Source organism: Colias philodice, chromosome 31 (assembly GCF_061535455.1).
Source record: "Colias philodice isolate Cphi_HAF_F1 chromosome 31, ilColPhil1 Martin Lab GWU primary, whole genome shotgun sequence".
NCBI classification, from domain to species: domain Eukaryota; kingdom Metazoa; phylum Arthropoda; class Insecta; order Lepidoptera; family Pieridae; genus Colias; species Colias philodice.
Genome location: NC_143116.1, coordinates 872,948 through 883,849, shown reverse-complemented (window position 1 = coordinate 883,849; position 10,902 = coordinate 872,948). Strand labels below are relative to the sequence as shown.

Genomic DNA, 10,902 nt, shown 5'->3' with positions numbered 1-10,902 from the left:
ACATTTATTTTTACTATTATTTATGTATTTGATATTAGCAATTTTTTTAGATTTAAATATACATTTTTTTAATATATTAGAATACGAAGTATAGTTATATTTATTAAATGAATTTTTATTTTTATAATAACAAAATCGTAGGTGACGTTTTGTATTACAACTTATTTTGAGTCCTTGACTTATCCATTTTTGTTTATATTTATTTGTTTTAAGTTTGATACGAATTGTAGGGAAGCAAAGATAATAAAAAAGACAAAACAAATCATGGAATTCGTTAAATGCTGTATTAGGATCATTTTCACTGTATATTTCTGACCATGTAAGCTTTCGTATGCAATTCTGAAACTTTCGAATGTAATCTAGGTTATAATCTCTTTTGTAAATGAAACATGAATTACCTTTATCTACTCTACTTTTAACATTGAAGCTTAACATTTGTGCAGTATCGTGGTCTGATAAATGTAGTGGCAATACTGACGCAGTCGCTTCGGGTAGGTCACTTAGTATATGATCAATACAGGAAGACTTACGCGTAGGAACGTAGGCTAATTAACATATAAATAATGTTTTAGGATCAATTTAGAATATACAGTTAAAAATAAGATGTCAGTATTCCCAGACAATTCCTGAACACACTTCATTTTGCTTAACAGACGCCATAAAGCTCTCACAATAATTAAAAAGTCATCGAGATAAATGAAATTCCATCAACATGATTCCCAGTAAAAGTAATAACTTTAGCAGGCTTTTATTCTGAATGTCAAAATTACGGCAATATAACCAAGCAATAATAAATAATTAATAATTATAGATAGCATAAACGGCTGTACACTATCATAAGGGACCATAGAATATATGAATTTCAGCTTGATACCTCCACGAAGCCTCCGTTTTCTAGAGAAAAAGGGTCTTGACAGACGGACAACATAGTGCTCCTATAATATGGTTCCGTTTCGTTTTTTTCCTTTTGACTAGAAAGTTATGTACATGCACGTGTGGAAAGAAATAAAGGATTGTATTTAATTTATTTGTTTTATTTACATAACAACCTAGCTATTATAAATTAACAAGCTGTGCCCCGCGGTTTTACCCGCATTGACCGATGATATTAGGTATATACCTAGCCTATATATAGCCTTCCTCGATAAAATATGAGCTTTCTAACACCAAAAGCATTTTTCAAATCGGACCAGCCCACCTATGCAAGTGGCTTTCTGTTAGCGTAGCGTTCAATAGAATAGACTACGAATGTATGAGATTGACGTAAGCTGTAGATACGAGTTAGTTCCTGAGATTAGCGCGTTCAAACAAACACACAAACTCTTCAGCTTTATAATAGCCTATAGCCTTCCTCGACAAAATATGAGCTTTCTAACACCGAAAGCATTTTTCAAATCGGACCAGTAGTTCCTGAGATTAGCGCGTTCAAACAAACACACAAACTCTTCAGCTTTATAATACCTGTAGATGTATGTACCTATAGATTAGTATAGACTGGTATACCTATAGATTAGTATGTGGCAAATACACAAAAACAAAAGAAGTATTGTATGATTATTATTTATTTTATCATTTATTAATTTTGTTTTGAGTACAATTTTAATTCCTCTATGTTGTACCAAAGCTCTGCATGATATAAAGCAGCAGTTTCCACTTCCATTTCCGCCGCAGCTACTGAAAATTAAACGAAATTGTTATTATTAGGTACCTATGCGTATAACATGGTATAACATTGTTGCATCATCACTACATAGTATAAAACAAAGTCGCTATCGAGTGTCGCAGTCTGTCCGTTCCTATATACATAGTACTTAGGTGTGAAGTCAAGAGAACTTGAAACTATGGTTCCTATGTAGGTATTGTCAAATCTTTAAAACTACGCAACGGATTTTAAAGCGTTAATAGTCATAGTGATTCAAGAAGAAGGTTTTTAGTATAATTTGTTGAACTTTCTAGAACGCAAGCGAAGTCGCGTTAGCATACCTAGGTATAAAATATAAAAAAAAATGTTGGTAGGAACAACTACACTAAAATAACAGCATACAATTAATTAACATGAATAAACTTACGTCGTAAATCAGTTATTATCGTGACATTCTTTTTCAGCCGTGCTAAATCAGAGTCAATTTCTTCTTGCAATTTATCGTAAAACTCATTATTGTTAACATCAATGTATTGTAGTGAAGATGCTAGTTGCACATTATCCATTTTGATTTATTTTTTAAACCAACTTTTACAAATCAATCAGTAATTAATATTACTTCAGTAAAATTAAGAGAAAACAGTAATTACACATTTAAAATTTGAATTACCGAATTTTGTTTCTTTTTTTTGCTTCTAGAACAGATTATAATAATTTTAATAAAAAAAGCATAGATAATAAATAATTATTATTTTTAAAGAAGATTTAAACAATAGAACAGATTAAAATTAAATAATTATTAAAAATAAAAACAGATAACTATTAATACCTGAAACCATAAAAAACATGGTTAACATTTTTTTATTAATACTGTAAAATGGCTGGTTTTTATAGGAAAAGTGTGAGTACTTTGCTTTTTCGCGAAATTTTCGCATCGTCTAGTATGATAAAAACTTAGGGCGTATTCAGAAAGAAAGCTTGAAACTTATAAGCGCTTATCGGCGCTTGTCATGTTCATATAAATATGACAAGCAAGACAATGAACATGACAAGCGCCGATAAGCGTTTATAAGCGCTTATAAGTTTCAAGCTTTCTTTCTGAATACGCCCTTATTTATTTGTAATTTACTATGTAATACATACTTTTTACACCAGAATGTACTACGTGACCAAGCCAACTAGACCCTTTTCAACTGTGACGTCACCCGCCCATGTCTCGGGTACAGATAGCAAAAAAAATATATTAATAATATCACTGTTCGCTCTCCGCTATGAATAGTCTTATTTTTCCCCATTTCGAGGGCTGTCTATGAATAACAACACAGTAAAAACTTAAACAAATAACAACGAAAAACTTAACAGTCAACAACAAGCTTTAACCCTATACTTGGCAAGAAATTTTTATTTTTATTTTTGAAAAAAAAACTTATTTAATATGTTTGTATGTGGCTATAGAAGGGGTAAAAAATAATAAAAAAAATTTAATGTCAGTAAATTGTCATTTATTGAGTGTAACATATTAGATACATTGCCAAGCCCTTAACAATCAACACTATTAGTCCATTGAATGAGTCCCTCCAAGGGGGGTCTAGAGTGCGTGAGTTAGTAACGTAAGATGTTTCTTCGGAAACATGTCAAGAGTCCCTAGGTAATAAACATACTAAAACCCCGGGCCACTAGGAGGAGCCCCGGAGTGGGGGGAGGGGGGAAATGGGTCAATTTTTTCATTTTTCGCTTAAATCTCAAAAACGGTACATGTTAGAGAAAAACTTTCAAGGAAAAATTGAAAGGCCATAAAATTATCTACAAGTTGTACCTGAATCATTTTTTCCTATATCCTACCGTTTCTGAGTTATACGCAGTAAAACATGATTTGGGCTCAAACAATTTCAACATCAATCGATCAAAAAATATTTCTTTCTTCCAAAAAACTCAAATGTGCAACTTGTGACCAGTACTGATAGATTGCTCTTAATTAGTTCTATAATTGGTAAAATAAACACATTCTTCCATGGAAGCCTTTAGGAGGAATCGATTGTCAAAATATTATATTAGGGCAGTTTGAGTTACTGAAATTGATATTTTTATTTTTTTCTTCCAAAAAACTCAAAAGTGCAACTTGTGACCGGTACAGATAGATTGCTCATAATTAGATCTATCATTGCTAAAAATACCAGATTCCACCACGGAGGCGTTTATGGGGAATTGAATTTTATCAGGGTAGTTACGATACATGAACTTTTACTGAACTTATTTTTATCAATGATAGACCTAATTATGAGCAATCTATCTGTACCGGTCACAAGTTGCACTTTTGAGCTTTTTGGAAGAAAAAAAATAAAAAGTTCAAGTATCGTATCTACCCTAATAAAATTCAATTCCCTGTAAACGCCTCCATGGTGGAATCTAGTATTTTTATCAATGATAGACCTAATTATGAGCAATCTATCTGTACCGGTCACAAGTTGCACTTTTGAGTTTTTTGGAAGAAAAAAATAAAAAGATCAAGTTCAGTAACTCAAACTACCCTAATATAGTATTTTGACAATCGATTCCTCCTAAAGGCTTCCATGGAGGAATGTGTTTATTTTACCAATTATAGACCTAATTAAGAGCAATCTAACAGTACCAGTCACAAGTTGCACTTTTGAGTTTTTTGGAAGAAAAAAATAAAAAGATCAAGTTCAGTAACTCAAACTACCCTAATATAGTATTTTGAAAATCGATTCCTCCTAAAGGCTTCCATGGAGGAATGTGTTTATTTTACTAATTATAGACCTAATTAAGAGCAATCTATCAGTATCGGTCACAAGTTGCACTTTTGAGTTTTTTTGGAGAAAAAAAATAAAAAGTTCAAGTATCGTAACTACCCTAATAAAATTCAATTCCCCGTAAACGCCTCCGTGTTGGAATCTGGTATTTTTATCAATGATAGACCCAATTATGAGCAATCTATCTGTACCGGTCACAAGTTGCACTTATGAGTTTTTTGGAAGAAAAAAATAAAAAGATCAAGTTCAGTAACTCAAACTACCATAATATAATATTTTGACAATCGATTCCTCCTAAAGGCTTCCATGGAGGAATGTGTTTATTTTACCAATTATAGACCTAATTAAGAGCAATCTATCAGTACCGGTCACAAGTTGCACTTTTGAGTTTTTTGGAAGAAAGAAATATTTTTTGATCGATTGATGTGGAAATTGTTTGAGCCAAAATCATGTTTTACTGCGTATAACTCAGAAACGGTAGGATATAGGAAAAAATGATTCAGGTACAACTTGTAGATAATTTTATGGCCTTTCAATTTTTCCTTGAAAGTTTTTCTCTAACATGTACCGTTTTTGAGATTTAAGCGAAAAATGAAAAAATTGACCCATTTCCCCCCTCCCCCCACTCCGGGGCTCCTCCTAGTGGCCCGGGGTTTTAGTATGTTTATTACCTAGGGACTCTTGACATGTTTCCGAAGAAACATCTTACGTTACTAACTCACGCACTCTAGAACTTTTTATTCAATGGACTATATAAAATCTATGTATCTAATTTGCTACAATGCCAACTTTTCAGTGCCAAACAAATCAGTTTTTTTAATAAAATACTTGTAACAAAACAAAACTTAAAATGTCAATATTCTTCGTAAAATAACAAAAAATCCATACTCATATTATAAATGCGAAAGTAACTCTGTCTGTCTGTCTGTTACTCAATCACGCCTAAACTACTGAACCAATTTGCATGAAATTTGGTACGGTGATATTTTGATACCCGAGAAAGGACATAGGCTACCTTTTATTGCGAAATATGTACCACGGGCGAAGCCGCGGCGGACCTCTAGTAAAATATAAAATTATTATGTTCTTCTACAGACATATAAAATTAGAATAATAATTAACAGCCTTAGTACTAGTTATTAATCTTAAATCTTAATGATTAGTAAATTGAGATCAATCAATACAATAAAGTAAAAAATCAGTCTCACAATCGTCTTTCAAATTGTCATTAAAATGCAAGTGACGCCTCAGTAATTGGAACTTCTTCAGGGTCATTATATCAGCTACTTTGTTGCTTCGCGTATGTTTAGGCCAATAATCTGTATAAGCTGGTAATTTATGAATACCCATATATTATACAAGAATTGCCAGAAAATCTTTGATATCATTTTCTGTAACACTTATTGAATGACCCTTTAATTGTGTGCTATATAAATTTGTTTGTTGCACTATGAGAGAAATTATGTTATCAGAAAAGAACATGCCGAAATATTCAATTGGGCTTTTCTCTTCACTTGGCTCAAACACGATTTCATCTACTTCTGCACAACCAGTAAATTTGAACCGATTCCATTTAGGTGTTAACCTTTTAGGTGGTATTGCTTTGCGTTTTACTGTGACAAGTTTAGGTCTCTTTGAACGAGTAGACGTTGAAGGAAAATTTACAAATAATGGCGACGTTGGTGGTGACTGATGATGCCGCTTCAAGTTACTAACTCGCGGTGAAGTTAATTGTGAGGGTGCAGCTAGTACAGATGGCGATGAAGGTGACGGTATCGGACACGAAGATCTGGTCTCAGTTACTAATGGATTAGGCGATAAAATTGATGGCGAACAAGGATTAATCAATGGTGACTGAATTGAATGTTGACTGTATGCTTGTACTAAAGACTTTGAAGCGACTATTTCATTGACCTCAATATCGTCATCTGAGAGAAGATTTAGGTTTTCTATTGAAGATGGCAATGATGGAGGTGGCGAACTGCTATCAGAGTAAGGAAGGCGGGAGAAATATTGAACTTCGTCCTCAGAAGTATCATTTCGACCAAATCTGATTTTGCTCCCGGTTTTGGAACAAGAGCTACGACTTGCCGAGCTCTTCTTTGTTGTTGCGTGTTTAAGTGGGATTTTACCTGTAAAAAAATAATAATTTTCATACATAATGACTACATTTTGGCCCCTTGGCTATAATCGATTTGGAAAACAAAACGAAATAGTACATCTCTACAAATCTGGCAATGTCACATATTTGATACACAGCTAAAAATATGTAGAATGTTCGCTATCTAGCAATGTATCATATTTGCTACACTTGAAAAACAATGAAGATTACATGCACTAACAATTTATTTAGGTATTGGAAAATAACGTTAGTAGTTAGAATATATAACAAGCTTTTTAAATTAGATTAGTTTTGAAAACAATTTTAACAAAATATAATAAATAATCTATAATCTTACTTTGCGATGCGTAGACGCATTCGATCGGTCCACCATCTTGCGCTCTACTGACGATTTTAGTGTTGCAAGCACTTCAAAAGTGTTTATTTTTTGAGCATAAATATATTTTGTACCATATTAAATAATAAAAGTAAAAAAAAAACGTTAGATAAATTCTCGGGATTTTTTTAAAGTTGAATGTATCAAATTGTACACAGTACCAAGAATAGGGTTAACGATTAATAATAAAAAGTACAGAAATAACTAGCGATGCGAAACGTACGAATGCGTCGATGCTGCGAACCGTACTAAGGCGAACGCGGTACCTGAGGCGGTAAGCGGGCGGGGAGGCCGCATTCCACCCGAGCGTCTAGTTGGCTTGGTCGAATTAGGCATTTCAACAAAAAATAAAGGCTACCAATTAATATTTCGATAAACCCAATATTATTTAAAAAAACTGGCAACACAAGCGAATGACTGTCACTTGAGGTTGAAAATATTATAGTCCATTTGATATTTAGAGTGCTTTTCCACCAATAATCTGCGAGGATGTGAAGTGAGGAATGTGTTTCTAAATAAATAATAAATAATAATAAATAAATAAATATTTCAGGACAATTTTCACACACGGCACAATCTGATCCCATACTAAGCTTTCGCTTGTGTTATGGAAACCAGATGGCTGATACATATATAATTTTTTAAATAAATGCTTATATAGATAATTAACACCCAGACACAGAGCAAACATCTATGTTCATCACACAAATATTTGCCCCGTGTGGGAATCGAACCCACAACCTCTGGCTTGAAAGGCTAGATGGCTCTGTAGCCATAAGGTCGCCTATTGTGCAATTTATGTATATTTTACTTAATGTTATTTCATTATTTTGGTGTGTACAGTAAAGCTTTCATTCATTCATTCATTCATTCAAAGGCAGGGCCACTACCAACCAAGCCAACAGGTCAGTCAAATAACCAATCGTATCACTTCATTTAGTTTGAAGTCTGAAGCTGTATGAAGCGATACTATTGGTTACAAACACATTCCTCGCTACAATCGCGCACATTTTTTATGGAAAAGCACCTTTAAAATAAAAAAAAACACATCCTTACAAAAACTTTATTAAACTAATCTACTTCTTATTCTTATTCTGCGGTCGTCCCGTGCCCCCGCCGCGCAGTGGGGCAGGTCTGCCCCTATTCCCGAATGCCCCACGACTGCCCCCACGCCCCGTTCTAAGGTTTTGACCCCCACGGCCCTTAGATACTTCGTTACGACTTCTAGCCTTGACCTGAGTTTCTTCTTTAACCATGTCGATGACTTCATCTGGTATACGTAGGTACTGCAAGGATATCATTGCACAATATTAAATAAATAAATATTGAGCAAAAAAACACGATTTAATAAGATAAAATCACGATTGTGGCATTGTAACCGATCCTTAATCTATATTATATTCTATGTATAAGCATATTATAATATGGATACACAAATATCCATACTAATATTATAAATGCGAAAGTAACTCTGTCTGTCTGTCTGTTACTTTATCACGCCTAAACTACTGAACCAATTTGCATGAAATTTGGTATGGAGATATTTTGATACCCGAGAAAGGACATAGGCTACCTTTTATTGCGAAATAATAATATGTAACACGGGCGAAGCCGGGGCGGACCTCTAGTAGTCTATACAATCTACAGAACTTTTAAACACAGATGTAATGAATGACAACTTTTTAAAATTCCTTTTTTAATATCCCAGATGAATCAATTTCCAGATGCACTAAAACCAAATTTTTAAAAAACTATTGCCAGATTTCCATAATTATTTCCTATGCAATCATGTTTTTATCTTAACTATACTATATTGCATCGTCTGTAAGTTATAAAAACTGCCAGTATGTGAATTTGTTGTTTTACTTGCCCATTACAGAAAGGTTTAAGTGAAAAATTCGACTCAGTGGGTTGGGTTACTACTGCGATAGCCTGGAAGGATTTAGTTTTTCTGGATATTATTTATTTGAATTTAAAAAATCTGGATATTGTTAGTCTGGATATCAATTAACTGTATTTAAAAAAAAATGTGTTTTAAGAATCTGGCTTTTGTGCATATAGATTTCGTGTGCCTTGAACTCATTCGTCTGGATTGTAAAACGTCGTACAAATGAAGAGATGGCCCAATGAAATTTGGAGTTGGGATTATATGGCAAACAAAACTTTGGAATAAAAAAAAAAGACGTGTGGCACTCGGGGACTGCCGCGGTCAAGCTATAGCTTAGCGTGCCTTCAAGCCACACCTCCGTGCCCGTCGGAGTGGGGAGCGTGAGGATTTTTCGTTACGGAATTTCTGGATTCGGTCCCCGCGCTCTAGGCCCGCGAAAGAAGCTATGCAATAGCTTAAAAACACGATTATGAAAAAATGTCTAAACGTTTTCGGGATTATGATATTTGGAATATTAAAATTCGAGATAAAGATAGGTAACTATTTTCTGACGGATGAAATGTGAACAATTGGGTAGTGTTAGTACTACAATGGGCCAACTTCCAGATATCAGGTGGTAATAAAGTTATTACTTATCTTTTACGGGGACTAATGTTGATGGAATTTCACTTATTTCAATGTTTTTATTATTATTTTGAGAGCTTTAAAGCATCTGTTAAGCAATATGGCCGATGAGAAGTGTCTGGGAGTACTGACATCTTATTATTAACTGCATATTGTAAAACATATGTGAAAATTAGCCACGAGAAAATACATGAAGTACCTAAGTACTGTTTTTATGAACCTTAATCACCTGATGTCTGGAAATTGGCCCATTGACCAAGCTAGCGGGTAGGCGAAGCATGGTAGCACATTCTAACACTACCCAACTGTCTAAATTTCATCCGCTAGAAAATAGGAGAGGTCTGACGGCCCTGGGATTTTGCTCTAATGTATCAAAAGCGATTTTTAATATTTTCCGCATTAAATGAATTTCTAGATAACTACAAACAATATTTATCCATTTATAACGTTTATGGTAATCGTTAAATCTTCAAATCGGAAGTTAATGAGATAAAATGTTTCACATTGTAAGGATATCCTTCCTATTATTATTAATATTAATATGTATTATAAATGTGAAAGTTTGTATGGATGTATGGATGTTTGTTACTCTTTCACGTAAAAACTACTGAACCTATTACAATGAAATTTAGCACACATATAGAGGGTAACTTGGATTAACACATAGGATAGGTTTTATCCCGGAAATCCCACGGGAACGGGAACTATGCGGGTTTATCTTTGAAAATGCGGGCGAAGCCGCGGGCGGAAAGCTAGTATTCTCATAGAATTGACCATTGGAACAGTAAAAAGGGATACAAATATTTAACTGCACATTGTAATAAAGTTTGTAAAAAACAAAGAAGCTCGAATTATTGAATATTGTAGCATATACCGGAAGATTATAATCGGGCGGGAAGGAAACAATACTTCGATAAATATGAGATTCTAAACATTACCTTGATTGTGCTCCCGCGAATATAGCATTCTGGCATCCTCCAGAACTTGTCACCATCCCTTGATGTGCAAATAACTTCTCTTAAATTAATATTCATCCAGTTATCGCAACTCACTAAATGTCCGTTGTAAGTTTCGCCATTCTTTAACTCCACCAGCATTGGGTGGTTCTGCGCAGTACGTAGCAACGATAGGGGTAACATATTTGTTGATTTAAATTAATTTTGAGTATAAGCGGTCCTTATTTATTAATTATTTGTCAATATTCGTATTCGAGGTTATGATTAAATTTGTTTTGTTATGTGTCAAGTGTCATGTCACCACAGATTATTTAGAAGCAATGTCACTTGTTATGACTAGAGCTATAGCGACAAGGCTTTTGATCGAAAAATATATACCTTGCTTCGAATAAATAAAAATCAATAATTGAATGGACTAAGTTGTAAAAAATAAATAAAAGGAAAGTTCACTTAGCAATCTTTTCAAACCACCTGCTTCTAACAAAATATATTTTCCATATTGTCATTTACAGACGAAAATTCT

At 33.7% G+C, this 10,902-nt stretch overlaps 2 protein-coding genes across 2 annotated transcripts; both read right to left on the bottom strand.

The window, feature by feature from the left end:
* Positions 1-1,544: 1,544 nt before the first annotated feature.
* On the bottom strand, positions 1,545-2,315 carry LOC149475010 (uncharacterized). The gene is made up of 2 exons (XM_089713939.1): positions 2,070-2,315; positions 1,545-1,674 (listed from the first exon to the last, which is right to left on the bottom strand). Exons 1-2 carry the CDS (start codon positions 2,206-2,208, stop codon positions 1,577-1,579), a joined length of 237 nt encoding a protein of 78 aa, XP_089570065.1. The 5' UTR covers positions 2,209-2,315; the 3' UTR covers positions 1,545-1,576.
* Positions 2,316-7,960: 5,645 nt separating this feature from the next.
* On the bottom strand, positions 7,961-10,683 carry LOC149475009 (U6 snRNA-associated Sm-like protein LSm4). Its single transcript, XM_089713935.1, has 2 exons — positions 10,362-10,683; positions 7,961-8,197 (listed from the first exon to the last, which is right to left on the bottom strand). Exons 1-2 carry the CDS (start codon positions 10,560-10,562, stop codon positions 7,988-7,990), a joined length of 411 nt encoding a protein of 136 aa, XP_089570061.1. The 5' UTR covers positions 10,563-10,683; the 3' UTR covers positions 7,961-7,987.
* Between the last annotated feature and the right edge of the window lie 219 nt (positions 10,684-10,902).

Bases quoted from the DNA above. Each gene is read 5' to 3' on its own strand.
- LOC149475010 (XM_089713939.1), bottom strand. From the start codon at position 2,208: ATGGATAATGTGCAACTAGCATCTTCACTACAATACATTGATGTTAAC. The intron at 1,675-2,069 runs GTAAGTTTATTC...TTTAATTTTCAG, and splicing joins GATAATAACTGATTTACGAC to TAGCTGCGGCGGAAATGGAA.
- LOC149475009 (XM_089713935.1), bottom strand. From the start codon at position 10,562: ATGTTACCCCTATCGTTGCTACGTACTGCGCAGAACCACCCAATGCTG. The intron at 8,198-10,361 runs GTAATGTTTAGA...ATATCCTTGCAG, and splicing joins TTCGCGGGAGCACAATCAAG to TACCTACGTATACCAGATGA.